Source organism: Malaclemys terrapin, chromosome 2 (assembly GCF_027887155.1).
Source record: "Malaclemys terrapin pileata isolate rMalTer1 chromosome 2, rMalTer1.hap1, whole genome shotgun sequence".
NCBI lineage: Eukaryota > Metazoa > Chordata > Testudines > Emydidae > Malaclemys > Malaclemys terrapin.
The window spans coordinates 173,366,346-173,393,744 of NC_071506.1; the positions used below are offsets into that span (position 1 = coordinate 173,366,346).

The window sequence follows — 27,399 nt, forward strand, 5'->3', positions numbered from 1 at the left end:
TATTTTGAATGCAGTTATTTTTTGTACAGAATTCTACATTTGTAAGTTCAACTTTCATGATAAAGAGATTGCACTACAGTATTTGTTTTAGGTGAATTGAAATATACTATTTCTTTTGTGTTTTACTGTTCAAATATTTGTAATAAAAATAAATATAAAGTGAGCACTGAACACTTTGTATTCTGTGTTGTAATTGAAATCAATATATTTGAAAATGTAGAAAACATCCAAAATATTTAAATAAATGGTATTCTATTATTGCTTAACAGTGTGATTAATCGTGCGATTAATCACGATAAATTTTTTTAATCATGCGATTAATCGCGATACATTTTTTTAATCACTTGACAGCCCTAATGGAAACACCTCACTTCTAACTAGGAACAAACGCTGGATAAGGGTTTGGGTTAGGATAAGACGTATTCATGAACGTACCCTCATCTCGGCATTGCTCCAGACACTGAATTTGGGCAGAATTAAAAATTAAGGCTTTTAAAAGAAGCAAATTGTTTTTAAAGCTCATTCCTTACCATAAATTGAAGATGGGGCTAGTTTTCTAATTCAATTTATGTAATCAGTGCCTATCACCAATACTGTCTCATTGTTTCCTTATAACCCCCCCACATACACACACCCCGCCCCCCAATCTGTATCTGTTTCTTCTCTTATACTTAAATTGTAAGATCCTTGAAGTTAGGGCCTTTTTTTTTTCATTCTGTATTTGTACACTCCCTGGCAGAATGGGGTCCTGGTCCATGATCAGACCTCCTAGGTGCCATGGTATAATAAGTAATAATAGAAATTCTGATGTTGAATATTATTATGTGCTATTTTCGTATTTATTTATTTTTTGGCAGGCAGTGAGGCTAACAGCAAAGAACAAGTCTAGAAACTGAACAGCCTGTGCACTAAATCTCATGCTTTGAGAGGCACAGCCAGCTGCACTTACCAGCACAGCACCTGATCCTGCTCTGCTGAAGTCACTGGGAGTTATACCATTGACTTCAATGCGTGCAGGATCAAGCCCATAGTGTACAATTCGCTTACACTTCTCTAAGTGGTTTTCATTTATTCCTAATCTGCCACATAGTTATTTCAATACAGAATTAAAGCTAAAAAAAATTTGTAATGTACACAAAATTAATTTAATTCTTTACTGTCACACAGGGGTGGCTGACCACCCATATGTAGCACATGATGCTGCCTAGCAACATTGCCTAGCAATGCCATAGTACTATCAGATAGAATCTAATTCTGTGTTGGAACAGCTAGCAGGGGCCAACTGAAAATGAGCAGGTTCAATGTTATTTATATAGGAAAAATATTAGCTCCAGCACTACTTAGCAGGTTTTATTTCAAATCCTTCTCCTTATTTTTCCTGATTTTGCTTCAGGGGTCATGTTGTGTTTGGTATTTTTGTTTTGGGGAACATCTTCTTTGATGAACATGCCTAGCAAAGTGTCTCTCTCATGGGGCTTTCCTGTCAGCAGAAGACAGCTCAGGTTATCTCTGCATCAGAGTGAGTTAAAGGGCCAGTGGCACTGGCAGCTGTTGGACTGTCAGGGTACATCTACACTGCAGTAAAAAGCCTGCAGTAGCAACACTCAGAGCCTAGGTCAGTTGACTCAGGCTTGTGGAGCTCAAGCTGCGGGGCTAAAAATAGCAGGGTCTGTATTCAAGCTCAAGAGGGAGCCCAGACTTTGAGACCCTCCTGCAGGAGCGCCGGAAGCTCCCTAGAAGCAGGGGAGGGACCACCAGTGCCTGAACTATGGCCTTGTCCTCGCTCTACCTCTTCCTCCCAAGGCCCCACCCTCGCTCCTCTCCATCCCCTGCCCGTCATTTGCCCTACAGGCAGTAAAATGTGATGGTGCCATGGCCTCTGTTCCTGGACCCCTGCCCTCCCATCTTGGGGGGAGGAGGGTCTCAGAACCTGGGTTCCAGCTCATGCCAAAATGTCTCTACTGCAATTTTTAGCCCTGCACCCTAAGTCAGAACTCATCTGACCAGCCACAGCCAGGTCGAGGCTCTTTTATTGCAGTATAAACATTTATGAGCCTTTTGGAATCTGTTCCTACAAAAAGAGGGGTTGAGCAAGTCACCCATTGCACAGAAGCCACAAGGACCAACCAGCCTCTCCCTGAAGAGTCAGGGTGGGATAATGTGCCCAAAGCTAGATACCCTTAGACACCAAAGGAGGCTTGAAGGCCTCTCTGAGCCTTCCACAGAACCTCAGCATATTGAGAGAGGGGAACTTGTGGAGAAAGTTGGTCTTGCATGTGGATTACGCGGAGGTTATTTCATTGTACCTGGACAAAAGTCTCTCAGTGTCATGTTCCATAGTTGTAAGTTCATCATTTATAAACTTTCACCTGTAAGTCAATCTCAAAGACACTAACCTCCCCCAAATTTGAAAGCATTCAGCTTTTTTGTATTTGATTTACAAAGGGTTAAAAAAAAACAGCCTTTCAATAAGACCATGGCTGCAACCTCTCTATAATAATGGACCAAACCAAAAACTCAGGTCTGACCATCCTCACACTCGGGGAAAGTTCAGATTCAGAACTCGGTAGCGTCAGCAATACAGTACACAGTGTCAAACTGGGTACATTTTCTGGTGCTTCCTGAGATTTGGCCAATCAGAAAACTGAATTTGATCAGAATTATCCAGCATCAGGTCATATCTTCACGATAATGATGCACATTTGATAGATACTGGGATTCAGTTCACTGCTGGCATGAGTGCAACTCTCATGGACTACAATGAGCCCACTCACTCCAGAGCTAAATTGAGCCCTTATCATCCTGTTCTGGAAGCTTTTCAGTATTTTAGACAATTGCTTATTGCTACACCTCATTCAAATTCATTAACTTTTCTCTGTAGTATCAGCAGAAGCAATGTGTGAGCTAGGTTTGTGCAACTCAGTGAATAGAGCCTGCACTTAAAGATCACACCAGACAAACCAGAATGTCACCATATCAACATTAAAATTCTCAGATCTAAGTGTTTTTAAAATAAGTAGTGTAATTTTGACAGATTCCAATTCTGGCTGATAAAACCTCAAACATAATGTTGTGAAAGGAAATAACTTCCAAATTAGAAATTGGGAAGAGTGATTATTTATGTGAAATATCACAATGGATCAACACACCAGATCTCTGGAGATGAGAGTTCAAACACGGATTTTGTCATTAGTGAAATGGATTTGTTGTGTTAATTGTTGACACCAGCTGACATCGCTCTGCATAAAAACACTATTCTACTACTTGGCACAATTCAGTATAACTGGCAATCTCAGATGTACGTGATTGGCATATAGTAACAAGGAAGTTGCAGGTCAGAAATTAGCTGTATGTTCACAAAACACCTGTGTCTAGTATGCCTAACTTTTCACTGAATAAAATCCAGAAAACAAAGAAGATATAACAGAAGCCATATAACCATTTTTCCCCATTTTTTAAGGTCAAAATCAGCCAATGGACACACACTTTAGCCCAACCCCAAAATTCAGCTTAATTAGATTCTTATTAATATTAATAGCACTGTCAAACCTGCATATATGGTGCTGCACAAAACGTAAGTTTTCCAATCTACTATTAGTGCCCGGTCCCAAAACGCTTACATTCTTAAAGGAAAAGAAATGCTTTTACAAAACGACACCTCTACCGCGATATAACGCTGTCCTCGGAAGCCAAAAAATCTTACCGCATTATAGGTGAAACCGTGTTATATTGAACTTGCTTTGATCCACCAGAGTGCACAGCCCCGCCCACCCGGAGCACTGCTTTATCACGTTATCTCAGAATTCGTGTTATATCGGGTCGCGTTATATTGGGGTAGGGGTGTAATTGCAGTACATATTTTATAATTTTTAAAATATATGGTTGAAATCATTTCTTATTTAAAAATATCCCTCCCATGTTTCCAGTCCAGACATTTTAGCATTCATCCCTTAATGGTGCTGCTCTGGGTTGGCCCAGAAATACAGTCGAACAGCACCCCACTTGTATGAGTAAAAATTCAATTAGATAATATATTGTAATATCTTGGAGGCAGGGATTGTCATTTGCTCTATGTTTGAGTACTGCCCAGGACAATAGCTCCTGGATGAGCAATACGGGCTTGATCATAGTAATAATAAATAAATCAAATAATAATTAATAATACTAGTTGAAGTGATGTTACATATGCAAGGATTTTAACCAGATTCATGCCAAAACGGACAAACTTATACTGATGTACACGTATGAAATAGATTGCTTGTGTTTCCTTTAACATTATAATATAATTTGCTTTGAGGAAAAGGAAAATGGCCACTTTAATAAATGAGTTTACCATATGAATAAATACTGATAAACAGTTGAAAATGGCACCGTTTCCCTTTCTGTTACCAAAGTGGTAAGTATGTATACCAATATCATAAGTATAGCAATATTTAAGCAACTTCACTTCAGAGGAAACAAGAGCTGTATGATTTTTCCAGAAAAAATATGACAAAGCTATCTATCAACCTATCCCCGAATCTTTCAGTCTATCTATGTAATTATGTAGCCCTCAGTGCATCTGCTGAGCAAAGTACCAACTAATCTCTAACCAACATGACTAATGGAAAAATACAGGCTGTTAAATTTACTTTCTTATGTGTACTGAACATGTCATGGTTTATTCTAATGAGGGCAAGTCATGTCACAGTTCCAGCTGCCCACATTTTTGTTCCTAAAGAAGAGATTGTGTATTTGGTAAAGACATCATTATACTGAAGGAACATACTGTGAAGGGTCTTGAGCAATTCATACGGTATGCTGTGTTACTGTCTGATAGGCTCAAAGATGTTGCGATACAGTGGAAGGTACAAGAGACAATGAAAAGAGCTGACAGTTTCTTGTTGGAGGGTAAACTCCCAGTCTGATGTGATAAAAGAAAAAAAAGTCCTGCTGTTTCCAAACAAAGGACTGTCTCAGTATGAAACAGATTTCTTTAGCTAATGAATTCATGTACTCGAGCAACTGTCTTCTATGTAGCCCTTTCAACAACAAACATGATAAAAGATTATCCAAGGCAGTTTATTTATCAGTGACGCAGGAGCAACACGCTGATTTTTCAGTTTCTGGAAGTGTTTGCTGATTTTTATCATGTTTAAGTGCATCTTACTTGAAAAAGTTCTGGCCAGGTGGTTGTAAACCAGCATCCGGGAGCTGCTCTTATGAGAATGGATAGCTCAGTAAAATAATTCAACTGAACTAAAAACAATTGAGATGATGGTCACAAAATTCTCCGCAGTTTAGAGCTTTTAAAAAAGTTTGTATACTCCTTTGCAAATATGCTGCATGTTATTAAATGTTTTGCTAATACATTGCTACTTTTGGGGGAACTGCGTAGGGCAACAAAATGGCTAAGGACAGCTCTGGTTCCAGGCTCCACACTTTTTTCTGAGGTCAGACGGGTTTTTTAAACTTTTGGGTGGGAGGAATAAGCAACCCATTTGCAAGTTTTTCATGTGTAAATACATTTTTAAAATGTGTATTAGGAATCTGAAATTTAGATGCAATTATTTAATTCCTTATCATTTACCAAATGCCTTTTATCTTCCAACTGGTCAACAATAGATTACTATAGTTACTCCAAGAAGTTCCCACATCTTCACCATGATGTGAGTTAGAAATGACAACCTTCCTGAAGTACACTGCACCTTAATGAAGAAAAAGATAATATTCCTATGGTCCTGCAGGTGTGTCATTAAAAACTGAAAATTGTAATGTCTCTCCTTTACCTTCCATCTCTAGTCTATGTGACTCCAAACATCTAAACCAAGTAGGAGGTTCTGAGAAATTTAGCTGAAAAATAATTAATAAATATGGACATCGCCTTGCAAGCAACATGATGTTTTTCAAACCCTAGGAGTGCCTGGTCTGTCCTTTCCAAGGATAAAGCAAGTTGACAGATATTGACTCTAGACCAGATGTGGGCAAACAACGGCCCACGGGACCGTCCTGCCCAGCCCCTGAGCTCCCGGCCGGGAAGCCTAGTCCCCCTCCCCCTCCCAGGCTGCGCTCTGGCCCGCCGCTCCCACTGGGCAGCGTAGGGAGCGCAACTGGCTCTGACCGGGTGTCGCGGCTGCGAGCTCCGGCTGCTGGTAAGGGGCGGGGAGTGGGGTGGTTGGGTAAGGGAGAGGAGGGTCCTGGGGGGCAGTCAGGGAGGAGGGGGCAGAGGTTCCAGGGGGGCAGTCAGGGGATGGGGAACAGGGAGGGTTGGGAGTGGGGGGGCTGTCAGGGGGCAGGAATGTGGATGGGGTCAGGAGGGCAATCAGGGGACAGGGAGCAGGGGGGTTGGAAAAGGGGGTGGGATCCCAGGTGGCAGTTAGGGGCAGGGGGGTCCCAGGAGGGGGTGGTCAGGGGACGAGGAGCAGAGGACGGTTGGATAGGGGGTGGGAGTTCCGGGGGGGAGGGCTGTCAGGGGTTGGGGGTCTGAATAGGGGTTAGGGCAGTCAGGGGACAGTCTAAAAATACACAATCCCAAATATTTTAGAAAATGCTGAAGTGTGCCTCATAATTTAGTTACCAGAACTGGAAAATAATGTAAGGATGAGTTACTGTATTTCATATCCTCTGTGATTTTGAATTAGACTCTTTACCAACATCCTAGGAGTCTTTAATGAGAAACTGAGATTGGCACATAGGGCACAAGTCCTATCCTTTCCTATCCCTATTTTGATGGAGATGATGAAAACATAGTAGAGCCCTAAACAAGAGCACTACCTCCATGGTATTATTCTGCTCCTGCCATTACTTTGTTCTGTGAAACCACACCATGTGAGCAACACGGGGTTTGGGATTCATGATAAGATAGGATCAGGTAGAAGAGGAGCAGGGTGGAACAGCAGCTATCTGCAGCAGCTTATCTCCTCCCCCGAAACCACACAGGCCCTCTACAGGTAAATTAATGTTGATACTGCTCACATTCATTTATCTAAGTTCTTCCTCCATAGATAGAACTCCAGTCCCCACATCCCAAGCTGTCTGATGCTCTAAAGGGAATCTGACATAAGGGGGCAAGCATTCTTTGCTGAACGGGTAGTCTTTTTACCTAGAGAACTGATCTTTCCAGACTAAAAGGTAGCAGATAAAATAATTTGTATACAACTGAAAAAATATAGCACTCTTTGATAGAGGTCTCTAAAACCCTACTGAAATGTGGGCAATAAAACATTAAGGGACAGTGCCCCAGTATGGCTAAGCTGATATCTTACAGACCTTAGCCTGTGGGCTTTGCGTTTCCATCCTTTTTACTTAGATAACTAATACATACTTATCCCTTCTAAATACTGATCAATCTTATACTTAAAGCCCTACCAAATTCACAACCATGAAAAATGCATTACAGACCGTGAAATCTGGTCTCCTCCTGTGAAACTGGTCTTTTGTGTGGTTTTTCCCCATACGATACAGATTTCACAGGGGAGACTAGCATTTCTCAAATTGGGGGTCCTGACCCAAAAAGGAGTTGTGTGGGGGGTCATAAGGTTATTTTAGGGGCATTACAGTATTGCCACCCTTATTTCTGTGCTGCCTTCCGAGCTGGATGGCCAAATAGCCCAGCTCGGAAGGCAGCGGCCCGCCAGCAGCAGTACAGCAGTAAGGGTGGCAATACTATACCATGCCACCCTTACTTCTGCGCTGCTGCCTTCAGAGCTGGGCAGCCAGAGAGTGGCGGCTGCTGACTGAGGGCCCAGTTCTGCAGGCAGCAGCGCAGAAGTAAGGGTGGCAATACCATGCCATGCCATCCTTACTTCTGCACTGCTGCTGCCAGCGGTTCTGCAACCACTGCTCTCCAACTGTCTAGCTCTGAAGGCAGCACCACCACCAGCAACAGTGCGGAAGTAAGGGCAGCAGTACCGCAATGCCCCCTACAGTAACCTTGCAACCCCTCCACTCCCAACTCCTTTTTGGATCAGGATCCCTAAAAATCCCCTGAAATTTCAGATTTTAATAGCTGAAATCATGAAATTTATGATTTTTAAAATCCTATAACTGTGAAATTGACCAAAATGGACCATGAATTTAGTAGGGCCCTAATTATACTCCTACAACTTAAATCTATTTAGCATATAATGATTATATAGGACATTAGTTAATCATAACATCACACAATAAATGAATGATAAAATGAATCAATTAGCTACAAGTTCCAAAAGAGGCAAGAACAAATAGAACAAGAACAAACCTAATGTTGGAGCAAATGAACATGGAATTGGTTCACCAAATGCATTAGAACAAGGATGATGTATTTCACGAAAGTAAATTCTGGGGAATCAAGAATTCAGGACGTAAAGTACAGTGGAAATGCTTGACGTTAGTGACCAAAGAGTGAGACTATGCCACAAAGTTACAGGAATAGTTGTACCAATGGGTGATAGTGAAAAATGAACCACAAGATTAATGTCACACATTTTTCTAACATGCACCCTAACCACAGGGTGCATTAGGTGCATAAATACTAATGAGACTAAAAGGAACTATAAACAGCCTATGAAAAATGGGGTACCCCAATATTCTTGGGGGACACTGCAAATAAGGAAACAGGGTGGACTCCTTCACGCACATGCACAGACTATATGTGTAGTCAGTATCACAAGATAAAAGAGGGCTCCCAGATTGGGAAAATGAGTTCCCGAAGGGAAAACTCCAGCAGGAACCATCCCTCTAGTGATGATCAATTGGCAAGGCATCCATCAGACCCTCTGAATATCATTAAGGATGTGAGTAGGACTATATTTGTAACTTGTGCATAGGTCTCTAGAGGATTTCTATATGCTTGGGTAATCATAACTAAACTTTCATAAAACTTGTAAAACACAGACTAGACCGTGTACTTGGAAATCTATGTGTGGTCACTACTACCACCCTTGGTCTTCATGTGTTCATAGAGGCTCTAAATCTAAAGCAGGTAGCAGAGGTGACTTTCATTCTGTTGAGCTTGAAACTGTACCAGAGTCAAACCCATGGTGGTGTAATACCACATTACTAAATTCACTTTAAATAAAATAAACAGCTACAAGTGTGAACTCCCCAGCACAGGGACTAACTGTTTTTGTACAGCACCCAATACAATAGGACTCCAATCCGAATTAAGAGAAATCCATGTGTAATTAAGTTGCCAGATGTCTTGTCAGACAAAAAAGAGATATTTGCCGTCTCTGTGGTAGTATGACTTTCAAATTGTTATCAGCCTCGATACCAAGAGTTTTCGAGGAGAGAAAAAGGATGGGTGGGTGAGGTTGTGGCCTGCAATGTGCAGGAGGTCAGACTAGATGATCATTATGGTCCCTTCTGACCTTAAAATCTATGAGTCTATGATGCTGCTGTAGCCTACTACCTAAAGACAGCACTTTTACTCAGGGCTACATATCCAAGACACCACAAAGCATGTATTTAGACTCTCTTGCGCAACAGTTAAGTGCACCTGGCTACGGAAGTGAAAAAAGAGCAAGTGGGCTAAAATCATTCTATCCAATACTGAGGGAAACAGATAAGTGAACCAGTCCTCACTCAAGAGTTTACAGTATGCAATATGAGTAATCCTAATTGTAGCACAGATATATATGCTTGGGGGGGTGGGGTTGGAAAGAATGGGAAAAGGCTATTCGGTGATCCAAAGTTGGCTGATTACATGATCTTTGCTGTGGAATGCCATATCAAAGAGGTGGCGCAATCTACCAGCACACTTACCACAGTATGTTTTAATGACCAAGTGCATTCACATATGTTATTTCAAATATTTTCATGTCTCACAAATTTTGTTCCAAAACAATTCTCTGATGCAAGATTTTATTTTTTACCTATATTGTACAGTATGTAAAATTCCATTCTGAACTATTGTTATACCACTGTTTATTCAAAACCATTCAGAGAGCTCTTTATAATACTTCATGACAGTGCCGTGTTGGAGGGGGGGAGGGAAGAGGAATAGAGCATACATTGCTTCAATTTACGTATACAAATTTTATTGCAAGACCTGTAATTTGTAAGTCTACAGGCAAACACACAATGACCTGTGATAGAAATGCTTCAAAACCAGCACAAACAGAAAAATTTAACAGTTCATTCAACACCAATGCCAAATAAAAGTGACAAGGGACTCCTCAATAGCCAAACAGGAAGCTTTCCAAATATTCTCTCTCCATGAGCAAACAAAATCCTCCATACTTTTGGTCCAAGATGTATGTTTTAAATTGGCAGACATATGGATGCAGTTGAGTCTATGAGCGAGTGTACTTGCCCCAGATATGCAACATAAATACAGAAGCAATAAAGAGGAGACTCATAACCAAAACTGGAACAGGACCACTAGAAATAAAGAAAAAAAAGTCAGTTAATCTCAGCAATGCATAAAGACATCTTGTTCTGAAGGTTAGGTAGAACCAGCCAAATAAATGACTCAAATACACAGACTTAATACCAAAACTCCTTCCTGCTCCCACCCCACAATCCCAATTAGTGATGGGATTATTTTGTCATCTATTGCAAAAGCTTTAATACAAACATTACTGGAATGCAGCTTTTAGTAGTACAAGTTAACCCTTTCAGATTAACAGAAAGAACCACTCTCAGAATTGGTATCTGCCACATTAAATTGGAAATCTAAGATTTAATTTTTAATACCTCAGTTTTGAATTGCTGGAAGGATATGGATGCTTCCATTTGTACTATAACGCTTACAGGGAGTATTTAGTCACTCACTGCTAATCACTTGTTGAAAACAGGATCTTAATACTCTGATTGTAAACTTTCTCTCCACATTTTTCAATTCAAGTTTCCGCCTCACATTCTGGTGGGTCTGCTACTGAGTTAGTGACCTGAGCATACTTGTACACAGAGCATAAGAAACAACAGAGTCCCTTAGCAGCTTGTCAAACTTAGGTTCAAAATCAGAATATTTTAGCTTGGGAAGTAATTTACAGCCAACTCTCTAGTTTTTAAGAAATGAACAGGATTTAAAATGCAGCGAGGCAACAGATGTAAGCTTTTTACAGTTACACCAGTTTCAGTTTGATTAAATTTACTGCAAGTGACATGGGGGGGAGGGGGGAAAATCACACGTGGAAATTCTGTCCATTATCAGATCTTTATCTAAAGATCCCAATCTGAACTTCGTGTTGGAATCTTTCATGCTCACTAATTCTATTTTTAAGAAATTACAATTAGAGTATTTTTTTTTTGAAATCTTCTCAGTTTCAATTTTAGACTGTGTTAAACTGGCTGATCTATGCAGTGACTAGTCCAAGCAGGTTAACGTAAGTGTTCCATTACACAATAAAAACACCATTTTCTTACTGTGCATCTCAGAACTAGGGCTAAGTGATTAAAAAAATTAATTGCAATTAATTGCATGATTAATTGCACTGTTAAACAATAGAATACCGTTTAAATATCTTTGAATGTTTTCTACATTTTCAAATATATTGATTTCCATTACAACAATACAAAGTGTACAGTGCTCACTTTATATTTATTATTACAAATATTTGCACTGTAAAAAAACAAAAGAAATAGTATATTTCAATTCACCTAATTCTCAATTACTGAGGGACAATCTCCACTCATTGATATATTTTGCTTTCCACAACCAAATCTCTGTACAACTTTTCATGAATGATGTATACGAGTATTCGGATTCCAATATCTAAACTGTATTGTTAAATCTATTCACCTAAATTTGGGCTATTGCGGATTATGTACTCTATGTATCATATGACTTTTAAAAACAAACTTTGTATTTGTGGATAATCTAAGCACTATACCCAGATGTACAAACACTCTTTTCCCAACCTATGTATTATATAATTTTTTTAAAAAATTAGCTTTAATAACACTTTTACATCTGGCATGTAAATTCCTTGTAACGCCAGATACAGAAGTGCCATCCAAATGCCTGTTCTCGCTTTCAGGTGACATTGTATATAAGAAGCAGTCAGCAGCACCTCCCGTAAATGGAAAACTTGTTTGTCTTGGCAATTAGCTGAACAAGAAATAGAACTGAGTGGACTTGTAGGCACTAAAGTTTTACATTGTTTGTTCCATAACTGCACTCAAAAACAAAAACAAACAAAAAAATCTACATTTGTAAGTTACACTTTCAGGATAGAGATTGCACTACAGTACTTGTCTGAGGTGAACTGAAAAATACTATTTCTTTTGTTTATCATTTTTACAGTGCAAATATTCGTAATAAAAAAATAATATAAAGTGAGCACTGTACACTTTGTATTCTGTGTTGTAATAGAATATATTTGAAAATGTAGAAAAAACATCCAAAAATATTTAATACATTTCAATTGGTATTCTATTATTTTAACAGTGCGATTAATAGCAATTTTTTTTAATTGCAGTTAATTTTTGAGTTAAATGCCGGAGTTCACTGTGATTAATTGACAGCCCTATGCATAACACAACACTGTACTTGATTTCCCTTTATTACAGGAAGCACCATGACAGATTTCCAAAAGTATGATTCATGCTATAGAGTTTTTATGATCAAGCAGATCTTACTTGAACACAATGTGAAAATTAAACTGAAAAAACTGATCTCTTTCGCGCTACAGTCTTCAAGATTTTTCAACTCGTCAGGCAATTTTCTGATTCACAGGCTACTGAACATCCTCATCTCATAAATGAGATGTTTTAAACCATAATTGCTATCTACTATGCATAGCCCAATTTGGCTTTTTGTGCAGAATCCTGAATTTTATATAACAAGGTATAGATATGTAGATGTATTTAGCAATCAAACTAAGTGTAAATATGCAATATATTTTAGTTTGCAATTCCACAGTGTAATTCTATAGGAAATGTTTAGCTAACCCATCATTCCCTCCCACCCCCATCTTCACAATCTTCTTCCAGACCCCAAAAGTATAAATATGAATACATAAAATTAATTAAGCTCTAGAATCTTCCACAATCATAAAAAAAAAAACTAAGAGGAACTCCCCACCAATATATCTGGTTTGCCACTTGAATCAATAAATCATTCTCACCCTTATTAAAATACAAATTCTCTTCAGACCATTCCTATTTCTCATCCTCTCCAAAAGTACAACAGGTGATCTATACAGTGAACAATTATAATTTATCTACCATATTTCAGTTAGGACAGATTGTCATCATACATGTAGAAGAGCCAGAGACTATTTTCTCCAAAGCCGATTTCTAATGGTCTCTGGTCTCAACAGAACTTTTTATTTCATTTTAGACTTGTCCGGAAGCTTAGCTTAGTCTCAAGTTTTTTAAAGAGTTGGAAATATTGCAAAGCAGTTTTGTTCTTATAGTCTCAGGATCAATACCACATGAAATATTGGTTTGTTTTTTAAGAGCCCATTTGCTTTGCCTTGATGTAAATTCACAATCAGGAAGATTTACAAAACTGATCGAAAACAGCTACTCCTACGGGTAAATGTGTACATGAAAAAAAAAAAAAAAACACTCAACAACTGACTAAACTGAATTATGACAAACACCATAACCAAAAAGAGTGTAACAAGACAGACCCATGGTCATTTATAAAGGATTTTGTGTAAATGTATGTGAAACATGAAGATAAATTTAAGTTAAGATTATTAAAATCCTCTGGTGGGAAAGAACTTTGCCATATAGACATCTTGGTGTGAAGACTTAGGTTTTTTTATACTGGCATTTTATTTTTTTAATCTTACTTTGGTGCAAGTACATTAGCATATAGCGGCAGGCAAAATGGACCTCCTTAAAGCGGACAATTTTGTTATGGGTTCCCTCTTTATGAATTTGCATGTGACAGAAATCTTATATAAGCCTTGTCTCTTCATAAATATATGCAAAACCAAAGACTCTCAAGTGCATTAGTCTTCATGGAAGAACTTGGTACCTTACTAATTATCACTGTTAAGTACTAAACTTCAGTAAAGAAAAAAAATGTACTTCAGAAAAATTAGTAAACATCTGCTACATAAATTACAGACTTCATTATGCCATGACCGTAACGCACAGGATCATTACTGGCTACAAAGAGACCAAAAAGCCTGCTGCTATAGTCTACAGATTTTACAGAACTGATTACAAAACCCCCCAAAACAAACGACACCTCTACCCCAATATAACGCTGTCCTCAGGAGCCAAAAAAATCTAACCGCGTTATATCGAACTTGCTTTGATCCGCCTGAGTGCGCAGCCGCCCCCCCGCGGAGCACTGCTTTACCACGTTATATCCGAATTCATGTTATATTGGGTTGCATTATATCAGGGTAGAGGTGTACTCAGTACTGACAAATCATTATGTTTTCCATTGCTCTTCCTCCAATCCCATGGAAGGTGAGCCTAGGAGATCAACCATTATTCCCATCAACACACACGCTTCTTTTCACCCTCATTAAAACTCAACATTTTTTCTGACTAGCCGGATGAATTACTTAAGAGTAACAACGTTAAATAACCACAGCAGTGACTTCATATCTAGAGCTCCCTGCAGTCAATAACATTTGAAGTCAACTTGGATTTTCTACCAATCTAGTTTCATCAGAACCAAACCATTCTGCTCAAGATTTCTATTACATAGTCTTGACATTCTCACAGTGATCAGATTCAGAGTGCCACAAAAGGAGGGCAACAGGTCTCAAGTGAACTATTTTGCTCTGAATATCCTTCCCATTAAAACATTTCCCCCCATTCCCTTAATAGCCAAGACATTTTCAACTTTAGCCCATTGCTCCTTGGTAACATTCACAATCCAGTTTCAACAGCTCTTTTTCTTGTGTTGCTTTAAAAGGTTTGCATTTAGTTATTTCTCCAATTAAACAGGATCATTTTCTCAGGACAAAAATCCACTTGGTTGTCTATCTTTTAATTGTTACTATTCTGGATTTAAATGCAGACAATAAAACAATGCAATATATTTCAGTAGCAGAACTACCAACAGAGCAAATATGTCATTTCACATGAATGACATTCTTTCATCATAATGAAAAACTAGTTATGCTATTTATGGCTGAAGTAGCACTTTCCTTTTAAGCTGTTTACAGTGATTTAGAACTCTTCCTAAAATGTTTAAGGCTTCAATATTTCATGTTTGTTCCGCAACAGTAGTTGATGTTATTTGAGACCACCCACAGAAAAGGTGTTTCAGGCGTTTAGTGAAACCGTTCAGAAGCTATTTTGTATTCAAATTTGGGATTTACTTGGACTACGGTCCACACACCAGGGAACATGCTTTTTAAAAAGGAACCTCTGCTGAGCCACTGAAGAACTGCACCCGGGTGCTGCGGTGCCAGTGCAGTCCCAAAATAATAAGGGTACTTCAACCAGAGTGAAAGGGAGAAGCCCTTCAGAAACAGGGCCTTGGAGTTTGTCTGCTGAACTAGTGACTAGCAGAGAACGCGGGGCAGGAGTTGATGAAATTTTGATGATGTAGGTCATAACTATGAGGCAGAGAAGGGGACAGCACTGATCTGTGTATACTGGAGAAGGGCTTATGTTATTGAGTGGTGACCACTAATACTTAAAAAGGCGAGACATCAAAGGTTCATGAGCGAGTTTCTTTGTAGTGGCTGTTTTGACCATTCTCCCTTAGATCTAAATACTGTCACTACCACATGCTGAAAAATTCCTCGCTCAGACATCAGAGTTCATATCTTTACTAAAATTGTCTGTGGAGGTCAGAAACGTGCATAGAGAAAAGAATAATAATTTTTCCTTCTGGATAAGGGCTTTAATCATTTTGATGAGGCTGGAACAAAATCCCTTCTATCAGGGTTGGCAATTTCCTGGGAAAAACTAGTTTAGGACACAGTGCTGGTAAATACCAGCTTAAACCAAGAAACTGAGGGAAAAGATATTAGAATATACTAATGAATATTACTGGAAAATATTTAGCAATTTGATAATAGTTTTGCAGTAATGCCATCTGTTTAATTTAATCAAAAGCTGTAGGCTATTGTTTGAAACAAAAACTTCTTAATCTGGGAATTTCCCCTTTGTTTAGAAATCAAGATGAGATATTTGTTTAGCAAAGAAGGAGAATTCCCAGATTCAGAAGTTTCAGTTTGTTTGAGGTAAACTGCCAAACTAACTGTCCAGGCCAGTACTCTGTCTCTATCTGGCTCAAGTGCAACTGCTGTAACTGAACTCTGAGTATAGAGACTCAAGTCAAAATATTTCAACATGAGCAAAGGTGAAAGATCACCTGACACAATTCATGGTTATTTTGAGAAAGTTCATGAAGATGGCAAAGAGAGTCTTTGACGCAGAAATTGGAAGAAAAAGTGAGTGGGAAGACAGACCGTATGAGGAAACATTTTGCAACATGCAGTGGAAAGAACAAAAACACCAGAACCACTGACTCTGGCTAACTGTATGCGAGTATTAGAATCAGACTCAGTATGAAGGTCCTGTTAAAACTGCACTGCCAAATTCCATCAGAAGAAAGCCAGATCCAAGTCAGCCAAAGACTACAAGGAGGAATGATCATTGTTTTTCAACCACAAATGCATGTTTCCAGAACTGAAACATAAGATAGACTTGAAAATTACAGAAATTTTTTTATGTCTGTAATAGTCCCTTTTCTGTTATTGATAGGGCCCTACCAAATTCATAGCTATGAAAAATGCGTCACGGACCTGGGAAATCTGGTCTCCCCTGTGAAATCTGGTTTTGTGTGTGCTTTTACGCTATATTATACAGATTTTACAGGGGGAGACCAGCATTTCTCAAATTAGGGGTCCTGACCCAAAAGGGAGTTGCGGTTGTGGAGGTTCACAGTACTGCCACCCTTATTTCTACGCTGCCTTCAGAGCTGGACAGCTGGAGACGGGCGGCTGTTGGCCGGGAGCCCAGGTTTGAAGGCAGAGCCGCCGCCAGCAACAGCACAGCCATAAGGATGGCAATACCATACCATGCCATCCTTACTTTTGTGCTGCTGCTGGTGGCAGCTCCGTCTTCAGAGCTGGGCTCCCAGCCAGCCACTGCTATTCTCCAGCTGCCCAGCTCTGAAGGCGCCACCAGTAGGAGCACAGACGTAAGGATAGCAGAACTGCAAACCACCCCCCCCCCCACACACACACACACAATAATCTTTCGACCCTCCCACAACTCCTCTTCCAATTACAACACCATGAATTTCATGATTTCAACTATTTAAATCTGAAGTTTCACAATTTTAAAAATCTAATCACCATGAAATTGACCAAACTGGACTATGAATTTGGTAGGGCCCTAGTTATTGAGCATCAAACTTTTCAAAAAATGATCAGCTGCCTACGGTTAGGCTACAAAGCACCCAATCAAAAAAGCAGGTAGCAGGTGAACTGTTAGACACTGATGGCATGGGGGTGGAAGTTTACATGGAAAAACAGTTACACTAATGCAAGATGAGAAAAAGACGCCAAGTATAAGAAGTGATATAGAACAAGATGACGACAGTTTGGTGTTCGGATATAGCTTTACAGGCCTGTCTAAAAAGGCCTATACTTTAAGAATTTAGGTGTATTCTTATCACTAAGCTAGTTATAGAGGTATAAAAGAAAGAATCAAAATCACTGTCTGTCTGTGTCAGGGCCTTCTCTTACTGTGACAGTCTGAGGCCCTGTTCTTAGGCTAGGTAAGGCCTTTGGCTAAGCAGCAGAGGCAACCATAAGCTGGGAAGTGAACCGTCACTTTCTCACATTCCAAACTAGTCACATTGAAATAAGGCAGTCTGGGGCTGTTAGAAAGGTGATCCGATCTATTACTTCCAGAGAAAGGGAAGAGCCTAAAAGATTTAAAGAAAACTTAGTTTGATAGCATCCTGGCAATAATTCACTTATCAACAGCTGGGGTGTAAAATCCTAATTTCTGTATTATTCTATCACTGTAGTCTCCACTTCCCTATTGTTTGTTTGGTTCTGTGATTGTTTCAGTCTGCTGTATAATTAATTTTGTTGGGTGTAAACCAATTAAGGTGGTGGGATATAATTGGTTAAATAATCATGTTACAATACGTTAGGATTGGTTAGTTAAATTTCAGTAAAATGATTGGTTAGGGTATTGCTAAGCAGAACTCAAGTTTTACTACATAGTCTGCAGTCAATCAGAAAGTAAAAGGGGGGGTGGGGAAATGGGAACAGGGACACAGGCAAGGCTCCGTGGTATCAGAGCTAGTAAGGGGGACACTGAGGAAGGAAACTGGAATCACGTTTGCTGGAAGTTCACCCCAATAAACATTTAATTGTTTGCACCTTTGGACTTTGGGTATTGTTGCTCTCTGTTCATGCAAAAAGGACCAGGGAAGTGAGCGAGTGAAGGAATAAGCCCTCTAACATCTGGTTACATATTAATGTGCATCACATTGGCTAAATCTACTTGGACAAGACCTTATACCAAGTGCTTTGATGAAACATTGTAGATTTACAAAAGTGTTTTCGTAATCACCATCAGCCTGGAGCCTGGTTAAAAGAATACCAAGGATCTGTAAAACCCAAAATCCGTGGTGACATACGATGGAACAGTCAAATAACATGCATGGAAACCTATATTAAAAACCGGCCACATTATCCCAGGATTGCGAGCAGTCTTGAGGAAGAACTTGAAGATAGTGGTCAGTATAACTGATAATCAAAGAGTTTTCCAAAAAGCAAAGAACTTGATCAGTCAATTGAAACCAGCTGTTGTGGTACCTGACACACTTTAAAGGGACATCAACAATTGCAGTTGCATGCTAAGCATGGTTGAACCTAATGATAAATGAAGATCTTGCACCACCATATAAAGCAAAAGTACACAAAGAGTTCATGAGGCAAGTATTCATGTACACATGTTGGCCAACCTCCTTCATCCAAAATATGCAAGAAAGGAATTGTCAGCTTAAGATGAAATTGCAAGGCAGTGATTACTCAGCAAAAAAACCCTCCACTTTCTGCCATATATACGTGCATTTAAAGTAGAAGCAGCTTTGTATCAAAACAAACAAACAAAAAAAATATTTTCATCTGCTATCAAGGAAAAAGTTTCCCCTGTAATATGGTGGGGAAAATCTGAATGCTGATATTCTCTCTGACTTAATAGAATTGGTAGTGCAATTTCAACATCCAGCAAGCACAGAACTAATCTTTTCAAACATTGAATACATTCATTCAAATCTGGAGAACAGGCTTGGTCTAGTCCACAACTAAACTTGATCTCCTGCTTCAGAATGCAGTATGCCCAAGTGGACTTCAACCAGTTGTCTGCAACTATGCACGCTTCTGATTGCTTCAAACCTGAAATTCTGCATTGTCAAGTATCAGAGGGGTAGCCGTGTTAGTCTGAATCTGTAAAAAGCAACAGAGGGTCCCTGTGGCACCTTTAAGACTAACAGAAGTATTGGGAGCATAAGCTTTCGTGGGTAAGAACCTCACTTCTTGCATCTGAAGAAGTGAGGTTCTTACCCACGAAAGCTTATGCTCTGCATTGTCGTAATTTTCATCTAATCAAGTGTTTTTGACTTTTGGTTACATAACAATGAAAACTGAAATTAGTTGACGTGTAACTTCCTTGAGAAAATACTGAACCAAACTGTACAACATTCCAATTTTCAGTATTATAATTATATACACCTCTACCTCGATATAACACCGTCCTCGGGAGCCAAAAAAATCTTACTGCATTCTAGGTGAAACGGTGTTATATCGAACTTGCTTTGATCCACCAGAGTGTGCAGCCCCGCCCCCCGGGAGCACAGCTTTACCGTGTTATAGCTAAATTCGTGTTATATCGGGTCACGTTATATTGGGGTAGAGGTGTACTATTATGCCCTCTGCAGTTTTACTTTTTATTTGAACAATTCTAAATTAATCTCTGAATCCATTGCCTCATGTAACCACAATTTGAATATGTAACTAAAACAAAGTGTACTGTGGTGTGCATCAATGAAACAGTTTTTAAAAATGCCTTAAACTAGGACTAACTAGTTTCTCCCTGAGTGTCAAAAAACCACGATTTTACCTGGTAAAAACCAGCTCTGGTAAACAACATGCCATCCCTGCCTTCTGTTTCCATGTGACAAGGAAACAGGCTTTTTCTCTCTATTTCTTGACTGTATTTGCCCATCACCGAAGCCTGGATGAGGGTGGAAGGAAAGAGCCCCTTGATGGTGGGATTTATCACTTTTTTGGAAGGGACGAGGATATCTTGAAGAGTGTCAGGAGTGCCTGCAGAAGTGAGAAATCTATAGGTCTAAGTGTATAGGAGAAGATGGTTTGTGAATGGGATGATATTTTAATAGCTCTATCAGAATGGCCTTTTTGTTTTAGACTGCTTTTGCTGCTTGCTCAGGAAGCTCTCTCTTTTACAGTCAGCTGCAGCACCTAAGAAGGTGCGTGCTGAAGAGATGGTGTAATGGGCAAAGAGACTGGTTGAGATTACCTGGGTTTCTTCATCCCTACAACAGAAGGCCAAGGAAAGACAGGGCTGAGCCACTAAAACAAATCTCTGACATAGGTGTGAGCCAAGGCTGAAAAGGTTAACCTTGTAACACCAGTGAGTCTTAAAATGTTCTTCAATTCATTATGTTTAATTCAAGACCTGTGGTTAATGACCTCTTTAGCAGTGAGTTGCTTCTGACCATGTGTATAACTGCAAACGGTACCTATTGATGTGTAATGTTTTTTGGTATTTCTGCAATGTGTTTTTATTGGCATAAAAAAAAAAAAAAACAGAAAAACTGTAGATAATGAAGTCTTAGGACCCAAGCCTGCAACCACATATGCATGTGCTTTACTACTGTGAGTAACCCCTCTTGATTTCTGTGGGAATGTTTATGGTATACAAGAAAAGCACGTGCATGTCTGCAGGTTTGGGACCTTAGAGAAAAACAATTCAAATAGTAATCTTGATTGTACTGTGTTAAAGATTGATCTTTTATATTTTTATAACCAGGTCTCCTCAAGGCATTCTTTCTGATTTATCTGAGCAATTGTGGTTTTTCCACATTTTCATGCATAATGTGCAGACCAGAACAAATGACTCATGGAGTCTGGATTACTGTATATAGACTTAAAATAACACTGTCACCCTCTGGCTGCTTTTTGGACTTACACTTTGAGTCCAGGGGAGTCTTCTGTGTAGAATCTCCACATGCCACCGGTGCCTGCTGACGTAGTACGGCCTGCGCTCCTAGTCCCACAGCTAGCATTTTTCCTGTGAGGGAAAGGCACGGGAATCAGAACCTGACCTGCATTAGTGATCAGCTGAACACTCCAACCACCAACCTTTCCAAGAACTCACTAAGAAACCCCCCCACCCCACACAACCTGTTTCTGGTGCTGGTCTCAGACTTTGGCCCGAAGTGACTGTGCTCAGAGCTGGGGTGAGGGCCACAGGGCGATGCCAGGCTCGGTTCAGTGCCTGGTGACAAGTTACCTGACACCCCCCCCCCCAACTGCCCGCTCCCAGCCTGGCACCGGGGGCAGCGATGCCCATCGAGGCTCCCCCCAGCTCAGGTGTCAGCCCCGAGGCGGGCGGGGGGCAAGAGGCGGCGCTATCACGCGTTGTCGCGACCGGCGGGCGGTGTCTCCATCGGGCCGAGGCCGGGCGGCGGAGCCAGACTTTACCGAGTGCCGAGCTCGGTGTCCGCCCCCGCCCGGCTCGCGAAGGGGGCGGCGCGGTAGGTACCTTTGCCGGACGGTGGATCCCGCAGCTCGAGGCGCCACCGCTTTGCTGGGGGAGCGGCTAGAGGCGCCGACATTGGTGCCACTGGGGTTCGGGCCGGGCTGCGGAGAGAAACAGACAGCGCGTGAGACGGGACCAGCGCGAGCCACAGCGCATGCGGGGGGGGCGGGGGATCGGGGTCTCGCGCTCTCACCATGGTAGCGACTCTGGGTTCAGGGAAGCGCGCGCGGATGTCAGAACTCTGCAGTCTCCAAAATTCGCTGCGGCTGCTGCAGCGAAATCCCAGGTCCAGCTGCCTCGCCCCTAGGACCGCTCGCCTCCTGGGCCTGCCAAGGCCCCACGGTTGACTAGGACACTGCCTGACTCCAGCCCCCTCTCAGGAGACAGTTTCCGGAGCAACTAACCGAGCTCAGGGCTCCAGCCACCAGAGTCCTGGCCCCCTCCTGTGCCCGAACCCCGCCTGAAACGGAGACACCACAGGACGCACAAGCTAAGATAACCAGGCAGCGCCAGGACACCTATGGGGAACTAAGCTGATGTGTCCCTAGCTGGTAGCAAAGAAGGAGGGCGGAGCTGCGCATGCGCTCTCCGCACTGACACGTGGACAAGCCCAGGTCCCAGGATCACTTCTTCGCTCAGAAGAAGTGGGCTCCGCCTCCTCTCCGGCTGATGCGAGCCGGAGGGTGCCAGCGCCAGCATGGCCGGGGGGCCGGGCTCGTCTGTGCTGTTCCTGCACCCGGACTTGGGCCTGGGCGGCGCCGAGCGGCTGGTGGTGGATGCGGCGCTGGCGCTGCGGGCGCGCGGCTGCCGCGTGCAGATCTGGACCGCACACTACGACCCCGCGCGCTGCTTCTCGGAGACGCGCGGCCTGGCGGTGCGGAGTGTGGGGGATTGGCTGCCCCGCAGCCTCTTCGGGCGGGGCCACGCGCTCTGCGCCGCGCTGCGCATGGCCTACGTGGCTCTCTACGTGCTGCTGCTGAGCGGGGAGGAGATGGACGTGTTCGTGTGCGACCAGGTGCGGGGGCGGGGCCTGCAGCACGTGCTGGGCCAAGCGCGAGGAGCTGGCGGGGCCGCGCGCCACTAACGGCCGTCGTGGGGTGGGGCGAGGCGGGGCAGGGCAGCGCCCGTTACCCGGGGTACTCGCGAGCCCGCCCCGCGGTCACAGCTCGGGACGAGCCTGCCCTGCCGTCCGGGCGGTCTCCGCACCTCAGAGCCCTGCAAGGGCTCACTCCCTGCTGCTCCGAGCCTGGGGCCGCGCTCCCGGGGGGGGGGCCCTGCTGCGAAGAGCCGGCACGGAGGGGAGTAGCAGCTTGGTGCAGCTCTGGCCCGCCCGGGGCCTTCACACACCCCACCTGCGAGGCTGGGGCCTGGCAGCCCTGCCGAGCCCCGGGCGTCAGGGGAAGGGGTTAACATCGACCCTGAGCTAGGAGTGCGCTGCTGATGTGCCTCCCGTAGCTGGGAATAGGCTTCAGCCCTGGTAGGAGCACAGGTTCGCACCCACGTGCGGACTGTGTCAGCACAGTGCCCTGACGCGGTGCCCTGGCCTCTGCCTATTGGTAGCGTAGGTGGGGCTGGAAGTCGCACAACCAAATGTTTTGCTGGTCAACGAGCGAAGGAGAGATTGCAAGGACCCTGCCCTTTGGGCACCCCTCCCTAGAGCAAGGCAAGCATGAGTGATGGTTTGTCGCCATCATCTGAAGGCCCCCTTGCAGAAGCCCATAAGTGATAGTAAACACAGAGTCATTAAAATTGACCAGACACCCACATTTTCCTCACCCTTAAAATTTTGGTTTTGAATCCATAGGTGTAGTTTATTATAGAAACTGGGATTAAATAGACAATACTTTCTCTTATTCTCACCCCCACCTCTTGGTTTATCTAGGTATCTGCTTGTATCCCAATTCTCAGACTGGCCAGAACTCCTAAGAAGGTTTTGTTTTACTGTCACTTTCCTGATCAGCTTCTGACCAAGAGAGAATCTTTTCTTAAACGCATCTATAGAGCTCCACTTGACTGGTTGGAAGAGTATACTACTGGCATGGCAGATTGCATTGTTGTCAACAGCAATTTTACAGCAAATGTCTTCAAGAATACATTTAAATCCTTAAATCACATTAAACCAGATGTCCTATACCCTTCGTTGAATGTCAGTACCTTTGAAACAATTCTTCCTGCAGATATAGCTAGTATAATTCCCCAAAGGAAAAAATATTTGTTTCTTTCAATCAATAGATTTGAAAGGAAAAAAAACCTAGCATTAGCTCTGGAAGCATTACATGATCTTCGTGGAAGGCTCGATGCTCAAGAGTGGAATGAAGTTCATCTAGTTTTAGCTGGTGGTTATGATGAAAGAGTGTTGGAGAACGTGGAACATTATGAAGAGCTGAAGACTATTGCAACCAAGCTTAATATTAGCGAGCAAGTCACTTTCGTGAGGTCTTTTTCAGATGAACAAAAAATCTCTCTTTTCAGTAACTCTCTGTGTGTGCTTTATACGCCAAGCAATGAACACTTTGGCATAGTTCCTTTGGAGGCTATGTATATGAGATGTCCAGTTATAGCAGTTAATTCAGGTGGTCCTTTGGAATCTGTTATAAATAATGTTACAGGATTTTTGTGTGATCCTCTTCCAACACAATTTTCTGAGGCCATGGAAAAATTTGTGAGAGACCCTGCCTTAAAGAATACAATGGGAGCAGCTGGAAGAGCAAGAGTTACAGAAAAATTTTCATCAGAAGCATTTACAGAACAGCTGTACCAATACATATGTAGATTTACACAATAACAAATACACTCCATAGTGTAATTTACTGCTTTGTCATGTTTCTGATTTGTACATAAGACAGTTAATTTAACTAACATCTAGGCTAGTGCAAGGATGCTGAAATATTTAGAAAATTTGAATTAATCTTTAAACTACACTTTTGATAGTATGTTTCATGCCAGTTGCCACAAAATAACAAGATTTTAGTTGAGGTTGTATTTGTTTACCACTGACTACATTGAATTTTTGCTGTGTTTCATGTACTAAAAAATATTTTAATAAATTTATTAGACTTCCTAGTTTGAACTGGGGAAAGTTAAAATTATGGCAAGTCTGACTTCAGGTTGTATAAGATGATTAACTTTCTTATTTAACCTTTCTTCTCTACACTTGCTATGAATTAACTTTACAGTGCAAGTCTTTTGTTGTAATACTCTGCACCATAATTTTCCTTTTGAATGAATTTCTACTGAAAGGCTCTGCCAGATCTCCACCAATTCTGGTGTGGATGGTGTCATTGAAAATACAGTGAGTTATACATATGCAATAAAGTCCCAAGGGTTTTTTTGTTTTTTTTTAAATGCCAACTAGTGGTCTGGTGATCTTGAACAGTCTTATACTGTCTATTTGTCGGTGAACTCCTGTCCTTAAATAGTATCATCTAATCATCTCTGATGTCATAATCCCAGTAATTAGCTGCTGTTCTTGGAGCAGTAGCAGAGGGAAGAGAGAGAAGGAGGAAACTAAGAATGTCAAAATCCCTCAGACAAAAAATGGGACCAACATTTAACCCCATTTCTCTCAAAAGTCCCTGAAATCTTGAATATCAGCCGTTGTACTAAATGTCTACATCTACTGAATTAAAGTGCTACATTTCATTTTGTCTATTAGAAGCATTTCTTTATACAGCTTTCCTTTGTGGATTTGCTGATCCCTCACATAACCAGGTAGATATGTGGAAAAAATCTTGACATTTTTCTTCCATTTCTTTTAAAGTTGTATCTCATAGTCTTGGGTTGTGCAAAAATGGTAATTTGAATGAATATTTCCCACAGTCAAAATGTCAAAAAATGAGTTTTTAAAAGAGAAGGTAGTATGTTTTTATGGTCCATCACTGCATAAAAGTTCAGTTATGCCTTTTAAAACTAAGATGGTGGATGAACTCATAGTGAGGAAAGTGTACAGTACTCTGTTTTGGTTTTTAGAAAATCACACAAAGAACAAATTAATGCATGAAGTTAAAGAACAGCCTTAGATATAGATTCTGCAAGCTTCTCTGTGCAGGGAGATTTCAGTGTGGAGCAGGCCTTAGATATGTTTAATATATAGTGGCTCTCATAGAGAACAATGCATCAGAACATCACTTGATAAGATTCTAAGGGACTGTATTTTGTTAGTGTTATAGTAGCTTGCTAGAAATTTGCTTCTAAGTTTATATTTTATGCACTGTATGCAAGCTAAAGTTGTATTTTGGTCTGAAATCCTATTAAGGGAGGTGAATATTAACTCAATAATCTGAGGATAAGGAATATCAGATTTTTATAAATACCTCAAATCATTTTACTGATCTTTGCCGACCCAATTCACTTTATTGAACTTTGTCTTATATGGTTTTTCATCTACAATATACTATTTGTATGTGATGGAATAAAATTGAATTGAATTTTGTAAATGGATATGTAACTTGCATAATTCGCTCATTCTCTGAGGGTTAGGTTCTGTACTTATTCTGTATGTGCTCTCTGTGTATCATAGTGTGTGTACACTTTGGGGATAGTTAACCTTTATTCCAAGGTGTGTCTATAAATTTTCCAAATTTTAGAGTTGAATTGCTGTTTGAATTATGCAGACATTTTAATCTTTCCATTGTTAAGACTGCAGCCTAGATCCTACTGTAACACATTTTGTTTTACCCTTCCTCACTTTTTAACTAAATAAAATCCACTGGAGGCTGCATGCTGCAGTAGCTAGGGCACTGGAATGGGAGTCAGATAACTTGGATTGTATTTCCAACTCTGCCACTGATATGTGAAGTTCCGGTAAGCTCCCACCATGCCGCCAGTAGTCTGCTGTCCCTTAAGCCTCAGCCTTCCTTCTTCACCTCTTTTCCATTCACGGACTTTTTAAGCTGACAAAGTTTAAACATGTAAAGTTTTCAGAAGGGAAAAATTCATCCCTTTAATGTAACAGTGAACGAGTGAAAAGGACTTATAAGAGGAAGAAGGGGAAGCTGGTCTCTAATGCTCTGCTAAGCAGGCACCTTTTCCAATGAATTGAGACCTTCAGGAGACAATTGATATGGATGGTCAGAGAGCTGAAGAGGAGGAGAAAGTTTGGGGTGGTTGGTGCCTATTTCCACACAAATCCAAGTCCCTGCTGCATAATTTAGGTCTAATGAATCTTACAGGGCCTTGACAACAAATAACATTGAGTGTTAAGTACACCCATATCTACTAGATAGCATTCATTGATGGCAGCTTCAACTTTAAAATGATTAGCATTTTATTGAACTCACTAATACAAGTCATGCAAACTTGTCAGTGGTGTATATATACTTAGTTGAAATTGTTTGCTGGACTTTGCACCAACCATGGTACGATGTTGCATCGGATTTTCACTGACAGTTGCAGTGATGCTGGGGTGATGTATTGCATTGCGTATAAACTGTTACCGTCTTTCTGTGACAATTGCAAAGCCACCAGGGAATAGTTAATGTAATGAAAATTTAATTACAAAGCCCCCTTGTAGCTTTAAAAAAAACAACCTTATGTTTTCAAAATTTTAAGATGGACTCTTGGGAGGAAAAGGGCTTTTTCCTGAAATTTTGAAGGAAATTCAGTTTACACTTTTCCAGCTCAAAAGATTTTAAATAACTTATTAGAAACTTCAAAAAATTTCAAAAATATTTTGTGTTCTTATTTCCTAAAAATAAATATTTGAGGAATTAGTAAATACTTCCCCCCCATAGGGTGTCAGTTTTCAAGCAAAAGGAA

General features: G+C 41.1%; 3 protein-coding genes across 3 annotated transcripts in view; 2 read left to right on the top strand and 1 right to left on the bottom strand.

Moving 5' to 3' along the window:
• Nucleotides 1-9,976: 9,976 nt before the first annotated feature.
• On the bottom strand, nt 9,977-21,965 carry SEC61B (SEC61 translocon subunit beta). Its single transcript, XM_054018643.1, has 4 exons — nt 21,836-21,965; nt 21,646-21,743; nt 21,070-21,171; nt 9,977-10,341 (listed from the first exon to the last, which is right to left on the bottom strand). The coding sequence occupies exons 1-4, from the start codon at nt 21,836-21,838 to the stop codon at nt 10,254-10,256; spliced, it is 291 nt and encodes a 96-aa protein (XP_053874618.1). The 5' UTR covers nt 21,839-21,965; the 3' UTR covers nt 9,977-10,253.
• The window catches only part of LOC128831842 (interferon alpha-inducible protein 27, mitochondrial-like), a 52,041-nt gene continuing 45,848 nt past the window's right edge, over nt 21,207-27,399 (top strand). The window contains exon 1 of the mRNA XM_054018641.1: nt 21,207-21,641. Within this exon, the coding sequence (XP_053874616.1) occupies nt 21,358-21,641 (284 nt within the window). The 5' untranslated portion in view covers nt 21,207-21,357. The remainder of the gene's footprint in view (nt 21,642-27,399) is intronic.
• Nucleotides 22,113-26,227, top strand: ALG2 (ALG2 alpha-1,3/1,6-mannosyltransferase). The gene is made up of 2 exons (XM_054018640.1): nt 22,113-22,657; nt 23,525-26,227. Exons 1-2 carry the CDS (start codon nt 22,340-22,342, stop codon nt 24,425-24,427), a joined length of 1,221 nt encoding a protein of 406 aa, XP_053874615.1. The 5' UTR covers nt 22,113-22,339; the 3' UTR covers nt 24,428-26,227.

Excerpts from the sequence above, each read along its gene's own strand:
- SEC61B (XM_054018643.1), bottom strand. Across the intron at positions 21,172-21,645 it reads GGATCCACCGTCCGGCAAAG|GAAAAATGCTAGCTGTGGGA; the intron begins GTACCTACCGCG and ends TTTCCCTCACAG. Across the intron at positions 10,342-21,069 it reads GACTCCCCTGGACTCAAAGT|TGGTCCTGTTCCAGTTTTGG; the intron begins GTAAGTCCAAAA and ends CTTTATTTCTAG.
- ALG2 (XM_054018640.1), top strand. The coding sequence starts at position 22,340 with ATGGCCGGGGGGCCGGGCTCGTCTGTGCTGTTCCTGCACCCGGACTTG. Across the intron at positions 22,658-23,524 it reads ACGTGTTCGTGTGCGACCAG|GTATCTGCTTGTATCCCAAT; the intron begins GTGCGGGGGCGG and ends TGGTTTATCTAG.